The sequence below is a fragment of the Homalodisca vitripennis genome, chromosome 5 (genome assembly GCF_021130785.1).
Source record: "Homalodisca vitripennis isolate AUS2020 chromosome 5, UT_GWSS_2.1, whole genome shotgun sequence".
Taxonomy (NCBI): Eukaryota; Metazoa; Arthropoda; class Insecta; order Hemiptera; family Cicadellidae; genus Homalodisca; species Homalodisca vitripennis.
In genome coordinates, this window is record NC_060211.1 from 52,805,862 (window position 1) to 52,822,724 (window position 16,863).

At 33.0% G+C, this 16,863-nt stretch overlaps 2 protein-coding genes across 2 annotated transcripts in view; both read left to right on the forward strand.

The window, feature by feature from the left end:
* Nucleotides 1-16,863, forward strand: part of LOC124363467 — a 53,863-nt gene that overhangs the window by 26,330 nt on the left and 10,670 nt on the right. The window contains exons 15-19 of the mRNA XM_046818716.1: nucleotides 8,379-8,514; nucleotides 8,666-8,901; nucleotides 11,864-12,205; nucleotides 12,436-12,753; nucleotides 13,535-13,739. Coding sequence (XP_046674672.1) covers nucleotides 8,379-8,514; nucleotides 8,666-8,901; nucleotides 11,864-12,205; nucleotides 12,436-12,753; nucleotides 13,535-13,739 — 1,237 coding nt within the window. The remainder of the gene's footprint in view (nucleotides 1-8,378; nucleotides 8,515-8,665; nucleotides 8,902-11,863; nucleotides 12,206-12,435; nucleotides 12,754-13,534; nucleotides 13,740-16,863) is intronic.
* Nucleotides 8,022-14,423, forward strand: LOC124362199 (facilitated trehalose transporter Tret1-like). The gene is made up of 7 exons (XM_046816496.1): nucleotides 8,022-8,230; nucleotides 8,379-8,514; nucleotides 8,666-8,991; nucleotides 11,864-12,205; nucleotides 12,436-12,753; nucleotides 13,535-13,739; nucleotides 14,349-14,423. The coding sequence occupies exons 1-7, from the start codon at nucleotides 8,183-8,185 to the stop codon at nucleotides 14,375-14,377; spliced, it is 1,404 nt and encodes a 467-aa protein (XP_046672452.1). The 5' UTR covers nucleotides 8,022-8,182; the 3' UTR covers nucleotides 14,378-14,423.

Genomic DNA, 16,863 nt, shown 5'->3' on the forward strand with positions numbered 1-16,863 from the left:
TTGTATGGTGAACCTTGTATTAAAAATTACAAGTGCCTGTCAAGAGCTTGTCTTGTTAAAAGTTAATCGATAAATCTTGCAGCGATTGGAATCTATGAAAGCGACACGATATTTATCGTTGAACCTTTGACATCGTTTGTGGATCAGTTATGCTTGGTATATTTCTACATGACAGTTAATTGTTGCTTATATTGCCGCTATAAGTACAGTTATCTATCAAGTCAATTATTTGTCAAATTGTATATAACTTTAAATAATAAAGTTTTTTATTAATGTTTAACCCCTCCTAATGTTACGAATTTAAAGTTTAGCTGAATATATCTTGAATTAATTATAAAATTGTACTGACACACGTTGTTCGTCACCTGTGATTCATGTCACGGCTTTTAGTTATCGGGTCTAACTCATCGCAGTAGCAAATGAGTTATATCTGCAAATGAGGTAAGAAAAGACGAATCCTGAACGGTAAAAGTACAACATATTATGAGGAAGTCATCACAGGATCCAAATAAAAGCTAGAGTAGTGGCGTTAATTGTTATATCTGCAAATGCAGTAGGAGATAACGAACCTCTTAACAGTTCTAATATCACAAGACCTGAGAAAAATTATCACGGAGTCCTTGGTATTGGGTTAGACTTAAGAAGGTGGTTAGCTCAAGAAATGGTGTTCGCAAGGACGAACTCCTTTGGAATAGTAATGTCACAGCACCTGAGAAAAATTATCACGGAGTCCTTGGTATTGGGTTAGTCTTAAAAAGGTGGTTAGCTCAAGAAATGGTGTTCGCAGGGACGAACTCCTTTGCAATAGTAATGTCACAGCACCTTAAAACAAACTACTGAATGACATTTTAGTGTTTGTAATTCAAAGTTATGGGAGGGGCTTGACTCCCCTTGCCCCCCTCCATGGATCAGTCTGACCACTGTGTAACTAATATGTCTTCTTTATCAAAGGCTGCTAATTTTTCGACAATTTCGTGTTATCTTGCCTGTACATGTTATTTTCCTTCTCAATTATTTCTACTAAGCAATCACGACATTGCATTAGTCTAGATTTACAAAAAGCCCACTAATCACATACATTACTTGATCACGTCACGAACTTACTGATAAAGCTCTAAGTATGCACTAACAAACAGGTTATACAACATTCTAATGATTAAGAAACACGTATTTCTTGTAGTCATTACATTTGAAAGTGAAACACAAATTGAGTGAAATGACTAATGGTTAAACAAGTTTCTGTTTTTAACAATACTCGATTTTTCATTTCGACACTTCATTCCTGTCAAAATAGGCAAACGAAATACACAACTGAATCAGTGAATCTTTCTGATTGTATTTGTATATAAATCACGAAGGAGGTGTTAATTTATGCACTAAACGGTCAAACAGGTGACATTATTTAGGTGATTACCACTTTGTACTTATTGACAAAATTAACATTACATTGTGAAAATAGAGAACTAGGAACTATAACGCTTCAAAATAACTTCTATCTTTAGAACTTTAAAACTGTGTTTACTTCTTGAGAAATACAATGCTTAATTATTTCGTAGAAGCTTTTTCATATGAGATTTAAGAAATGAAGTGAATCATTACAAAATAGAGCTTAACATAAAGTTTTTTTAAGAAGAAGCCGTTCCCCTTTCAAGCTTTATTCAGTCTGTCCTTATGGGCCACTGGTCTGTGCGAGGATCTTATCAAACAGAATAAAGGGGAGTTCCGATAGAGTACAGGGTCTATGGTACTAATATAATTGCTACGATCATAAACAAGATTTGATCCAGAGCTATCTCAAACCTAGCCCTAAAGTCCAACTCTTAGAACGCTCGGCTATCGGTAGTCCCAAAGATTTGCTTCAAAGGCGTTTGCTCTGTTTAAAATAAGGGTTTCTCACTGTCTCTTATAAGTTTTTCTTCACTGTTGCATAATGTGAAGTTGAAAGTTGAGAGTCCTGAAGGAATGATATCAAGCGGTTAGAACGGGATTTTTTAATTTGTTGCTACAGATTTTTTTATTAATTTTTTTTAAGGAGGAGCCGATCCCCCGAAAAGGAGAAGGAGTGAGTGTTGATTGTAACGCACTAAATTACTAAGTATCCTCATACTACAGAAGTCTGGTAATTCTGCTCCTGGAATAACTTTGTTTGGACCGCCGTATTATGTTGGGGTGGATTTTTCGGTAGACAATTTTCTATTTCTTTATAGTGCGCATGTGTCGAATTGATTGCGTGTACCAGTGTCGTCCTATAACATTTCGGTTTCTTACGTTTATTTTGTAGGAGCTCTGATCGGTGTTTTACTCGGTTCATATCCTTTTCGGTTTCTTCCCAACGACATCCTGATGTTCCTGAACTGGAGTGAATATGGCAATCACCCTATCCTTCAGTGCACGATCAAAAACTGTAGTTTGCTCTGTACCGTTTTACTGGCACATGAGGGGTTAGCTTTGAAATTTAAACTTTTGTGAAGGTTCAAAAAATAAAAGAAAATCTTCTTAAATAAATAAGGTTTAAACTAAAATAAAACTTCTTCTTGAAAATAATTACTGGATTTAAAATTAAAATAAAAACTTCTTGATGACTTTTAAATTCAAACTTGTAATATATTCGTCACTCCAAAAATGTACAAAGTTCTTACAGCTTGTCTTTTATTCAATTTTCAAAATTCAAAACTTTCACACTCTAATCTGATCTGGCAATTCTTCACTTTAATTTATCTTCAAAATACAATGTTATTTGTTACTAATTTTCTTTACTTTACCTATTACTTCTTATCAGTGTTAGAAAATTAAAAATTCTTCAGTGTTAGAGATTTAAAACATTCTTCAGTGTTAGAGAATTAAAAAATTCTTCAGTGTTAGAGAATTAAAAATTCTTCAGTGTTAGAGAATTAAAAAATTCTTCAGTGTTAGAGATTTAAAAATATTGCTGAAAGCATCTGTAACAACCACAAAACTCTCTTAGTATTATTACATAAAATTGTATGTACATGTGCTCACTGCACCAACAAGTTTTATATTGCACAGATCAAAAGGACAAGTTCCTAAATTCCCATTAAATTTAATTTTTACAATATTTCTTTCCCCAACATTATTCAAAATAACTAAGAATGAATATTGACTGGACTCCAGTTAAAAAGTTCACTTACCCGCAGGTTCGATGACGATTAGCAAAAAAAAAAATAACTCTAAGAACTTTCAAAGTCTACTCGTTACAATAACTTCCGATAAACTGAGACGGGAGGTACGGCACGTCTACCACACCCCACCTCTCAATTTCGTTATCAAACACTGCCATCTGCGATGCGCGCATCGCTGATAGCAGCCTCTGTTGTACAGTCCAGTTCTTATCATTCTTCTGGGCCTACTCCTCCACCGGTAATCCAGTTACCCCAGAATTATTACTTAATACAATCGGTACAGCTCAACTAGTTTGATGTGGTAAAGACTGGTTAGCCATTTGCAGTATTTACTTTGTGATCACGAAAGATGAGCCTTCACACGCAACACAAGAATTCGTATGCATTACCTGAAATTGAAATCACATTTTAAGTATTGTCTTTGTTTCAGGTATAACGCTATTAGAGTTCATAAAATATGATTCATTAAAGTTAAGAATTTGCCAAAGCTATCAGCTTTTAAATACAACTCTTCAAATACATATATTGTAGCCGGCATGGTTATTTTAAAGCCGTGTTGTATATCCGTCTATCCGTCTGTATGATACGGGCAGTTGGTACAAAGATCGTAGTCTTGACACTTGGTACATAAAAAATCCCATTGATTTTTTTCCTCTTTTTTAAGCCTCAGCATTAAGCTATGACGGCTTCATTGAACACTGGCTATTCATGTTTATTCATGATGGGCCCTCCCCGGGATTTGAACCCGTGATCTCTCAGTTAGAGAGCCGAGACTACATCCATTAGTCTACGGAGGAGGACATCCCATTGATTTTGGGACGAAGAGGTCAAAATGCAAGTCAGCCCGTCTGATCGATTGTAAATTTCCCATCTGTACGATAACTCTTGATAGAATGGTCATTCTTGGTCAGAGGAAGATGCCTATTGATTTTGGGGTCAAATATATACTCCTCTTGCTCTAAGAAATAACTCAGTTGACTTTCGGGTACAACGTAAACGCGCAGTCTGTTTAATATCTATTTTATTACCTTCTGTGTGGTCCTACTATACTTCTTTGTATTGGTTTATCTGAACAATGATTATCGGTCTTTTAGACTCCTGCTTTATTAAAAAAGCAAGCGGAATCGTTTGAATCTGGAATCACAAAGTTGTAAGAGGTCGTTACGAATATAATTTTGTAATATTATTAATTTAAAGTATCTTCTATTAGTTTCTTTTTGATCTTTCCATGGTCGATTATTTATTAAAATTTAAGTATACGGTACATTCAATAAGTACCATAAAAATAACATTTTTCCAATGTATTAATATTACTATTATTTAACCAGCAGTTACCCGCGGTTTCGCACGCAACTTTGAAGGATTTGCACATGTATGAGAACTGCTGGTTTGAATGAATTATACTTCTGACGCCATTGTTGAGTTTGACTTGTTGCCACGATCTAGAAAATATGAAAAAACGTGTATATTTATAACGATTTTAATTTACTCCGGCCTTTTTTGTCCCATATTAGATTTTGCCTTGTTTCCCGAACAAGAAAATATATATACATTCACAGGTTCAAATCTACTTCTGTCAAAAGACAACTAGATGGGTAAATTTATAGTAAAAGTTAGATAGTAACTAACTTTGTCTTAACTACACTCCCATTAGTTATTCACAACTTCGCAATTCCGTAGGCTTTGCCCGTGTATGAGGACTTCTGGATCAAGTAAATTATATTTCTAAAACACCTCTCTCTCTCTCTCTCTCTCTCTCTTGCAAAATGAATGTTTAAAACACGAATTGGAAATGATGTATATAGTAGTAACTAACTCTGTAGATGATATGGTTAACATGTTGGAGGAGAGATTGTTTATATTTATTTAATAAATTTGTACCTGAAAGAATCATTCACAAGAAAAGAACGCCATGCCCTTGGATAACTAATGAACTAAAGGCATTAATGATACAAAGAGACTCTAAGTATAGGCATTATGTAAGGACAAAAAATAATGTAGTCTGGGAGGAGTATAGACAATTAAGAAAATAGAGTTAAGAGACTGCTTAGAGATGCTAGGAATCGGACACTTCACTCTATTCCTTAGAGGACACAAAATCTGGTAAAAATGTATGGAGAGTTTTGAATAACCAAGGCGCTGGTAAGGAACAGAAGAATGTATCAGATCCCACTATAGATTATAAATGAATTGAACAATTATTTTTGTGGTATTAATCATGGCATAGATGATAACTTAATTGACTATTATAGGAGTAAGAAAGGGACTAGGGGAATTTCAGAATTCATTTGTTTTCACTAATGTTAATGTAGATATGATCTGTAAGGAAATCAACGATATCTCCTCAATGCAATGGGCAATGATGGAATTCCTTTAAAATTTTTAAAATTAGTTTATAATGAAATAAAGCATGTTCTATGTTTTGTTTTTAAATTTCTCAACTCACCAGTGGTATATATCCGAGTCGTTGGAAGAGATCATTGATTTTACCTTTGCCTAAGATTCAAAATCCTTTAGAATGTAAACACTACAGGTCCATAAATATTTTGTGCGTTTTAGCAAAAAGTACTTGATAAGATAGTTTTATAAGCAGGTCAGTGCATATGTTGGTGCAAATAATATTTTGTATAAATTCCAATCAGGTTACAGACCCTATTTCAGTACTCAGACTGCCTTGTTGAGAGTAACAGATGATATTAGACACGCCATAGATCAGAGAAAATTAACAATATTGATGCTCTTGGATTTTAGTAGAGCTTTTGAGTGTGTAAACCATAAACTCTTATTATCTGTTACTCGAATCTTACAACTTTGGAGACATTGTAATTAGTTGGTTTAGTTCTTATTTGACTAATAGACTTCAACAAGTAAAAACTTGCAGTGGAGGGCTATCTGAATGGCAACATAACCCTGTTGGGGTGCCTCAGGAGTCAACTATGTCATCTTTGTTGTTTACCCTGTATATCAACCGAATTGATGAACCTGTAAATTTTTTGTAGGACAATGCTCTATGCCGATGACATGCAAATGTACATTCACTGCTCCTTAGATACTTATTGATAACGCTGTGAACCAGATAAATTGCAGACCTAGTTATGTTATGTAAGTGGTCTGCATGATCATGGGCTAAGTTTGAACGCATCTAAATGCAAACCAATAGTATTAGGAACATCAAGGATGTTATCTCATGTGAATTTGAATGTTATTTTACCTGTAACAATAGATGGTATGGTACTTGATTATGAGCAATCAGTTGTTAATTTAGGTATAAGAATGTGTAGTACAATGGCATGGACAGAACAAGTCAATTACATCCATAGAAAGGTTTACCAAAGTTTAATATCGACTTAAAAGGCTGTGTTTTAAACCTAATGTATATATTAAAAAAATTGTTAGTATCTACGCTTATTTTTCCTTTTTTTGATTATGCAAATGCTGTATATTGTGATATTAATGATGAATTGTTTTGCAAAAATTGCAAAGGGCACAAAATGCATGTATAAGATATATTTTTAAATGTACCAATAGATGCACACATTACCAGATATTATAAAGAGTTAGGTTGGTTTAAAAATTATGAAAGAATGGAATATAATATTTTGTTACAGATGCACAAGATTATTATGTTTGGACAACCTGATTACCTATTTAAATCAATATATCACGATGAACCATGTACATGCAAGGGAAACAAGGTTTGGTAATGTGACCTTACAATTTCCACTACATTAGAACAGTTATATACAATAATCATTTCATGTGAAGAGTATAAGATTGTTAAATGGCCTTCATAACACAATTAAAACATGCACCAAGTATAAATTTATTTAAAAAACGGTTAAAAACCGATTTGTTGAAAAGATATGAGTAATGTTGTTTTTGCTTGTAAATGTTGTTAATGGTTTGTGTCGTGGTTGTAATATTTAATGAAAAATATTATGTTAGAGTGTGATAAAATTATTGTATTGTTATTGTGGTTGGATTGTATTAGTTTGTTAACTCAGATTGTTGTTTAATTTTTATAGTTTAATGATGTTTAATTTTCAAAGTGTATTGTAGTTAAAATGTATATGTATGTGTGTATATGTATGTATGTATATATGTATGTATGTATATATGTATATATATAGTATATATATATATGTATATATGTGTATATATATGTATATAAAGAAAAATAAAAAAAAATGGATAAAATTATGTATAAATTTGCTTTTAAAAGTACTGAAGGTACATTTAAATCTTATTGTGTATGGTAGATCTTTAGACAGTTTTGAAAGTAAGATAAAAAAAAAAAAAAAAAAAAATGTTACTAATATTAGTTAAGGTAAAAAAAAGTGTATTAGTTGTTGCTCAGATTGTTGTTTATTTTTTTATAGTTTATTTATGTTTGAATTTTTATAGTTTAATGATGTTTAACTTCAAAGTTTATTGAATTGTAGGATCTTATATAAATGTAATTGTTAATAGTTATTGAGTAAATGTAAACATGATTTCTGTAACATATAGTTTAAGCCACAACTGAATATTGTAGTAAAAACTTTGTATAAATTATGGAGCCTGTCCTGGTGGAAGAGTGGACCATTGGTCTAAACCAGGGCAGGGAAAATAAAGAAATTATCAAATTATCCTCTCTCTCTCTCTCTCTCTCTCTCTCTCTCTCTCTCTGTGTGTGTGTGTGTGTGTGTGTGTGTGTGTGTGTGTGTGTGTGTGTGTGTAAATTGATTAGGGTTAGAATTTGTTAATTTATTTGCGGCTGTTTTCCGCTGAGTTAAAGCGTACTATCTGTGTCAGACGCTAAGATTGGTAATCAAACCGATGGCCACTTTTTTGTCGTTGTTAATGGCCAATCATAATAAACACGTTATTGTAGTCTATTTGCTGTCGCAAATATGTTCGTATGGGGAAACAACCGAGGAAGAAAAGTTCATCGCTGGTTTGTTAGTTAGATAGTAACTCTGTCTTACCTACATTGCTAGCATGTGTCCACGACTTTAAATTAGCATTCATTTTAACCTACCATGGACTAAGTGAGTAAAACAATGGTTTATACATTTGGGGAACCACATGTAAGCTCAATAACAATTCAGGTAATGTACCTCCTCTAGTCTGTTTAACTGATTTCTATCCGTGATTATAGATTTTAACGTAAGAGTGCAATAATCTTTCCACAGTTAAGGGAAAGGACGTTAAAGCATAATTATTAACCGTTAAACCTATAAAATAATTAATGTCTAGGTAGTAGCGACCCTGGTAGCAAATTTGGGAATGATACATACCGGAATGATGATTGGATTCCCATCTGTCTTGCTACCCCCTCTGCTGGAAGTGGGACCCGACCTTCATATTTCATTTGCCCAAGCCACCTGGCTCTGTAAGTACAGTTTGATTATAAAGCTGATGTGTAGGCTTTAGTCATCCTTTGTCAAGAAAACTTTTCCGGTTTGTCGTTTGTATTCATCATTATTCATAGATTATATCATGCTAAACACTAAAACATTGATTAGTTATGTTTTCCTCCTCAGCTAGCATCTCCTTCATCTCAGCGCCAGTTGCCTGTGTGGTGGCAGGCCCGATGATCGACCGTGTCGGCCGCCGCTGGGGTCTGGTGCTGCTTAACCTCACGTTCATCGCAGGGTGGCTGCCATCAGCCGTCTTCCCGCTATCCCTCCCCGCCCTCTACATCGGCCGTATCTGCTCAGGGATTGGGGCAGGTGCAGCCTCCAGTACATGCTCTACCTATACAGCGGAAGTAGCCGCTGTATATCTACGAACAACGCTAGTCTTGATCACACCGTTGATGTTATCAGTTGGCGCCGCTATCACCTACCTCTGGGCCATGTTATTCCAGGTTACGTATCGTAACTTCTTGTAACTTTTCGCTATATATATATATATATATATATATATATATATATATATATATATATGTGTGTGTGTGTGTGTGTGGGCGCGCGCGCGCGTTTGTGTGTCCTTGAATAAATGTTTACCTGTATGTCGTTTTAGACTTAGAAACTATATGACCGATCCATATGAATATTTGTATGTATATGTATTTTCCCACGTAGAAGGTTTATATCCTATGCACATTCATGTAACTCATCATTAGGCGGCGCTGAAAAATATTAAAATTATCAAAGTACCTGCACATTATAAACTGCAATTACGAGACAGTTACGTATATTAAATAGCCAAACAATGTTGGACGACGTTAATATTGTATATATTATGTTCAAAATCAAATTTCTGGTTGAAATTTAAGCTTGATTCTTAGAACACGTTATAAGAAAGTACATGTTTGTATTCAATGGCTATAAACATACACTTGTGACAGATTTTCTTGGTCGTGGTAACAAGGTAAAACTCTACATCGGCGTTGGAAATATAATTCACTTGAACTATAAGTGCTCATACAAGGACAAAGCTTACGAAAAGCGTGCAAAGCCGCGAGAAACAGCTAGTTCCCAGTATTTTATACCAGTACCGTACTTGACTTTATTACTTGTACCGTTATTATAGTACATATATTGAATTTATATGGAGCTAATACTTTATAAATTAGAACAACTTTTCGGAAATACTTGATTTATTCCGAAATTTAAGTTCACCAAAAAGTTAACAAAGTTTACAAACTTGTGATTCGATTTTCTTCAAAATGTCACTCAATCGAACAAATCTAATTAAGAGTCTGATAAAAAGGAATTAAAATTTAAATTAAACTAAAAATGTATACTTCTCCAAAAATGGTTTAAATTAACAAAACAAAATAAAAAGTTCTCTTCTCAAAATACTCAAAATTAATATAACACAAAACTTGATATTTACTTTATCACCAAAATTTAATTCACAATACTTCAAAGAAATTGAATTAAATTTTCAGACTCTAAAATATGGGAAACTTTAGAAATTTTAATTACAGTATTATAAAATTAAAATATATTAACTATACGCTGGTACGGGACTTACTACTTTGAAGATTACGGAGGCAGATCGGAAACTAAAACGCACTAAAGAAATTAAATACTTGAAATTGAATTTACACGCGATAAAATATTTACTCTAAATCCCAACTATAGGGTTAGAGAAATAACTTCAGCTTCTTAACTGGACCGGTACACCTTCTCGTGGAAACTCCAAGACTCGACTTACTCCCTCCCTCTCTCCAGCGAGCCGGGTCGGAACGTATCACCGTAGCTCGATCAGCTGATTGACCGGTCTAACTGAACAAACAATGTCCACGCACCGCGTCTAGTTAACAAGAGCCTACTTCCTACCGCGATTCAGCATAAATAATTAGAACTATGGTACAACAATCTAAAGACGGATTCGCTTTAGTTTTTAATCTATTGAGTTACTGGTACTAAAAAACATTTCTGCCTAGCAGCAATCTTTTTATCCTAAATATTTACGACATTATCCAGATTTCGCATTCGTTAATGAACTATTTTAATGATTAGAATACCTCATAAAACTGCCAAAAAATCTAAGCCAGTGGTTTCATACGCACAATAAGGGATCCATTGATGACATGGTGAGGGTATGAAATCATCATAATCTGGGTCACGTGGTGCATAATGGAGAATTTTTACTTTACCAGTTTTTATTTTAAAGCCTTATACAATATAGAAACATGCTCTTGTCATAGTTTGTGGTTAGAATTTATAATGAGCCGCCATTAAAGATATATTTAAACCACACAATCATTTTTCCACATTGTTTCATATCTGTTTCACACTTTTGAAAAGTACGGACTTTAGGTCCTTAGACTTCAAAATTTATAGAAAGTAATGTTTGCTCACACATTTACTATAATATAAGAGAAGTACTTTTATTGCAATCATGTAAGAATATATATTACAAAGATTATACATATATAACCGATAAGTTTTACATCAGTTCAGCAAACTACATCAATGCACTTTTCTGTATTAACCAATGAAACCAGTAGTTACAAATACAACGGGATTTAATAGACTACCTAATTGATAATCCAGAGTTTATGTCGTGGTCCCTTAACCGCTTAACCGACAAGTCACTGGTTTGATTCCCGTGGAGATTATTTAATTTAGTTCATGGATATGGACAGTTTTTGTTTAGTGTATTATTATTTACTACAGAGTACAACTACCGTCGATATAGTCTTATGAAGGAAAATCTTATTTTATGGTATAACGATCTGTTCTTGATTGGGTAATTTTAAAAAATTTCAGAGTTCTCTCAGTATAAGATAAAACTTTTGGACACATTGTAGACATTTTTAGAGGAATTTGGGACACTTAATGTAGTAATTTTGGGAGAGTTTTGTAACTACGCCTAAAAAATTGATAAAATCTGAAAAAATCGGATTTTTTATAAAACGTATCTGAACATTAACATGTAATAAAATGTAATTTTTTAAATGAGTCAAGATTTATGAATAACAAGTTGAAGATCCCTTCGGATATATTTAGTTTACATATTAAATTATATTAAATAATCCAGGTGTCTGATTTATAGATAACTTAAAATACTACTTTTAGTACTTAAAATTCCTAATGGAATGATAAAAAGATTTTTGAGTGTTATTTCTTTAGGTAAAGTATCTTACATCTTATCACCTAATATCTTAAGTAAAGAACTAACATTAATTAACAACATATAAAACCAATGTGCTACGTTCAGTCTTTGTATTATGGAAGGCCATTATTTTAAACTGCCACATTTCATAAATGCAACTGGTTCAGGAATCATGGAGCGAAGTATCTTGGTTCGGATTTGGCTTAACAGCAGCGTCGCTGGTGCTGACGTTGCTGCTGCCGGAGAGTCCGATGTGGCTGCTGAGCAGAGGACATGCTGAGGAAGCGCTGCAGGCTCTACAGAGACTGCGAGGAGCATCAGGACCCGAGCAGGTCAAGGAGGAGCTGGACAGCTTCAGCAGCAGAGCGAGCGACAAGCAGCAGAAAACCTCCTGGCTCTCCAACTTTAAACATCTGCGAAAGCCTCAGGTTTACAAGCCTCTTATCATGATGAACCTGCTGTATTTATGTGGAAATTTTACAGGAGTTATGCTGGTCACGAGTTTTGCGGTAAGTTTATACATTAATAAAATGAAATTACACTTACAGTACAGTGGGAAATGGAATACTATTAAACTATAGTCACAAACTAAACTATAGTTTATAATAAACACAATAGCTTATAGTTTATGAACACAATTAGAAATTTATAAAACCTTTGAACTTATCTCATCGGATTTAGTTTCTATAAACAAAGAAAAAAAACAAACATAACAACTGCTGTTTTTATCTGTTATCAGGTTGATTTTACAGAGAGAGCAGGAATAAAAGCGGAGGCTTACTACGTGGCTATGTGTATTGCCATTGTTCGCATGGTCTCCATTCTTATCTTTACTTGGGTGAGCAATGTGTTTGGAAATAGGAACCCAGCGATATTCTTCGCAGTAATCATGACTGCTTCCATGACAATGCTGGCTGTGAACGTGTCTGGGTTATTGGTACTGCCCCAGTGGCTCATTGGAGCGCTTGTTCTGGTTTATGTGTACGCCGGTTCCACAAGCTTCTCCAACATTATGGTGTCCATGCTGGGAGAAGTTTTCCCAACCGAAATGAGAGGCGTAAGTTGTAGATTACTCACGGTTGTATGTTTCATTTATATTAATTTTGTTAGCTGTGATGATAACACTTATGAGATACATTATGTTCGGTACGTATAAAATAATATTGATATTATTTAACCGTATTTTGAAAATTTATGAAAACAGATAGTTTCGTATCGGCCTGAACTATCGTAGTTTTGTATCCTGAGTTCCGTGATTGGCGAAAATGCAACAAGTTTCCCAGTAATTCCCTCGGAAAAATGATTTGCGATAGGCAGGCATCAATTAAATTACAGGCTAGTTCATAATATTGCGGAGTAAAACTCATTTGGGAGATTAATAAACTAACGATATAACTAAGCTAACACATCTAGCAGAAGCCCTGCCACTCATACATTTAACTGCTTAACAGACGTCTCTTGATTAGTTATACAACATATAATGGAGTACCTTGTAATTTACAGCATTTATTACATAAAGTTACTATAAAATGACTATAAAGTATTACTAGAATACATGTTCTTATTCAAGGGTAAGGATTCAGCCTAAATCTTACTAGCTAACCAGTAAACCTAGTTCAAAAAATGTTTTATTTTCAAATTTCAACTATAAGTTATATTTTTTACTGATATGTGAGATATTACTTATCACAGTTTTTAAACTTTACTAATTTTTTAAATACATCTCTAAAATAACGTATTTAGATTGTTTTAAATATATTAATAACTATAAGAATGGAGATTTGAATTGAAATTTAACTCTTTCCATCGAATGACTAATATGCAAAGTTTTTTTGCAGTTTGCAAGTGGCATCACAACAGGCCTGGGATTCATGCTCTCTTTTGTTTCCACAAAACTCTATCCCATCTTTGTGACGGAGTTCGAAGCATACTTCGTGTTTTTGTTCTTTGCAATATTTGGAGCTGTGGGAACTCTTTATATATACTTTTTTCTTCCCGAGACTCACGGAAAGACTTTGTTAGAAATCGAAGACTACTTTAAAGGTAAACAAACTCCATTTTTTTACTATATCAGCTTTATCAGAAATAATGTCGTTAATAGAGCTTTCTGCTTACAGAACGTTTTAAAGAGAATTAATGCTACACGTTTTAAACTATGGATACTGATAACTTTCAGGTTTGTTACTGCTGGTATGGTTACATATTACCTAATAATATAAAGTATCTTACTAATTCAAATTATAAAATATGCGAATTTAACAAAAATTACATTTACAAGATTACGAAGTACTGTTAGAAATATTAAAAGCTACTCCACGAAAATATTTCAATATTTTTATCATAAATCTCTTTCTCATCGCAAGACTAACATTGTAATAAAACATATATTGAAATGTTACATATGGTGCCCTACAAAACCAATGCTTGAAGATAAAACTTAAACTTTGGTTTAGTTTGTAAACTATACAATCATGGTATCATAAATATTTTAATGTTTAGGGTTATGTATTATAAATATATTTTTAGCTGTATATAGTGGTTATTAAACCAATTAAAAATTGGACTGTTTTTAAAGGAAACTACATTTTATAAACCCTAAATTAATGAAATTAATAAAACAATAATATTTAACAATTGATTGTTTTGTTTCAGGTGTAAAAATTACTGGTACAAAACTCTGAAGCAGCAAAGAAAGACATCAATAAAGATTATCACATTTAATTGTTATTCGTTCACCTTTTACTCAATAATTAAAATCTTATACCTTCTCACTGGAGGCCTAGAAAAAATTAACTTTATAGCGAACTAATCTTGACTTGAAATTGTGCATGGCGATTCGTTCTATATGTATATAATTCGAATTCGATAATGGTACATGTCACTCAATGGGATTTGACTGAAAGTAAGCGAACAGTTTCACATTGATCAAATGAGTATCATGATGACAATGAGAAAATAGCTGAATAAATAAATTTGTAAACAAACAGAGGACTGTCAGATGTCGTTAAATTTTACCAAGTATCATATCATATGTAACTTAATGAAATGAGTAATAGACAAAATTATGCATGCAACTTCAGTGAAGCGTGTTACGCGATATGTGGTATGGTGCACCTTGTATTAAAAATTACAAGTATCTCTCAATAGATTTTCTTGTTAAAAGTTAATCGATAAAGCTTGAAACGATTAATGTTTATAAAAACGACACGCTAATTTATCATTGAACTTCTGTCATAATGTCATGCTTAATATGATTCTAACTGACAGTTAGCTGTTGCTCATATTGCTGCTATACGTACAGTTATGAAACCATTCAGTGATTTATTAAATTGCATATAATTTTAAATAATACAGTTATTTATTATTCGTTTTAACCCCTCCTACTATTATGAATTCAGTGTACCTCAATATAGCTTGAATTAATTATACAAATGTGTTGAAACATGTTCTGGCCTGAGAATGTTGTCAAGGCATTTAAATATCGGGCCCAACAAATCGAGGGTAGCGGTTATATCCGAAAATGAGGTAAGAAAAGACGAATCCTAAACAATAACAGGGCGACAGAATATGCAGAAGCCATCACAGTATCCAATTAAAAGTTAGATAAGTGGAGTTAATTTTTATACGAGTATCCGCAAATGACGTAGGAGATACCGAACCCATTAAGAATAATAGTATCACAAGGCCGGAGAAAAATCGTCATGGATTCCCCGGCATTAGGATAAGACTCTTGGAGGTGGTTAGGTCCAAAAATGAAGTTGGGGGGGGGACAATTTCCTGAGGAATAGTAATACCACTGCACCTGAGTAAATCGTCACGGAGTCCTCGGTATTGGGAGGGGGTTAGGTCCACAAACTACGTGTGGGGGACGAATTCCTGAGGAATAGTAATACCACAGCGCCTAAGAAAATCATCTTGGAGTCCTCGGTATTGGAGTAGACTCGTGGAATTGGTTAACTTCACAAATGACGAGGGGAGGACCAAATTCCTGGAGAACAGTATTGCCACAGTAGGCTATCTACTGTGCCGTCTACTAATTTTAATTTGCTAACGTGCATTCGTTATACTAAACCTCATATTCTAAGATTCCTATTTTACCTTAGTTCACTAGTTTGCTATGACGGTAATTTTGGTTTAGTTGAGCATGTGTAATATTATTGATACAGTAAGAATAAAATAATTAGTACACGATTTTTTGTGTGACACTTTTATTGCAATTAAAGAATGGGCGATAGACTAAAATATTTATTTGGTTTACCTTATTCAATTTTTACATACGAGTACACTTACATTCATAATAATGAAAGTTTTATTGTATTAAAAGTAATTTATTAAAAAGTATTCGTTGCATTATTGTGCAGGTTATACAACTTTCTACATATTGAAGTTCAGCATATATAAGGTAAAAGGATTTTATGATAATTGACAACCAAAAGTTCTGCAATTGCAGTGGATTAGCTAAATTTGTGTTAGTGAAACTGTTACAGACAGAAACATCTAACTTTAGAAACCTGTATAATACTTGTTTCAATTAAGTCGTATTATGTTAATCTATTTACTTTTACAAACGTTATTCATGACTACATTATTATTAATTTTAGTATCTGACTAATCATGAATTTAGACTTAGTGTATAGGAAGATGTTAGTTTTATACGTCTGAACATTTTATACGTATGACTATTTTATATGTCTGACATTAAAAATAGTTTTACTTAATTTGGACGAAAATGCAAAGAAAAGTAAAATTGGCTGTGATAACTTAAATTTTGTTTGCAAATGTTAAGCTTTTTTTGAAAAAATTAACATTGACTCATATGAGAGAGATTACGTTAAAATTATAAAAAGTTTTAGTTACATTCTTGTGTTATTTAAAATTTTACAATGAATAAATTTATTTGATCAAAAGTGTATTTGTTAATTCATTACTATGTTTTCAGAATAGTAAAGATATAAAATTAAACTACAATATTAATTTGAACTTTAGCAATAACTGGGAAACATTACAAAGACGATGTCCTTATAACTAGTCGTCATAACAGTGTTAGATATTTTTAACATCTTTAAAGGTTTGGTTTGAATAATGTAATATGTTATTTTTTTTAACAAGAAATTAAATTTTTTTCAAAAAATAAAAAATTATTTTTATTTCCAAAGAGTCTCCTTCT

Bases quoted from the DNA above. Each gene is read 5' to 3' on its own strand.
- LOC124362199 (XM_046816496.1), top strand. From the start codon at position 8,183: ATGGTTTATACATTTGGGGAACCACATGTAAGCTCAATAACAATTCAG. The intron at 12,206-12,435 runs GTAAGTTTATAC...ATCTGTTATCAG, and splicing joins TGCTGGTCACGAGTTTTGCG to GTTGATTTTACAGAGAGAGC. The intron at 12,754-13,534 runs GTAAGTTGTAGA...GTTTTTTTGCAG, and splicing joins TCCCAACCGAAATGAGAGGC to TTTGCAAGTGGCATCACAAC.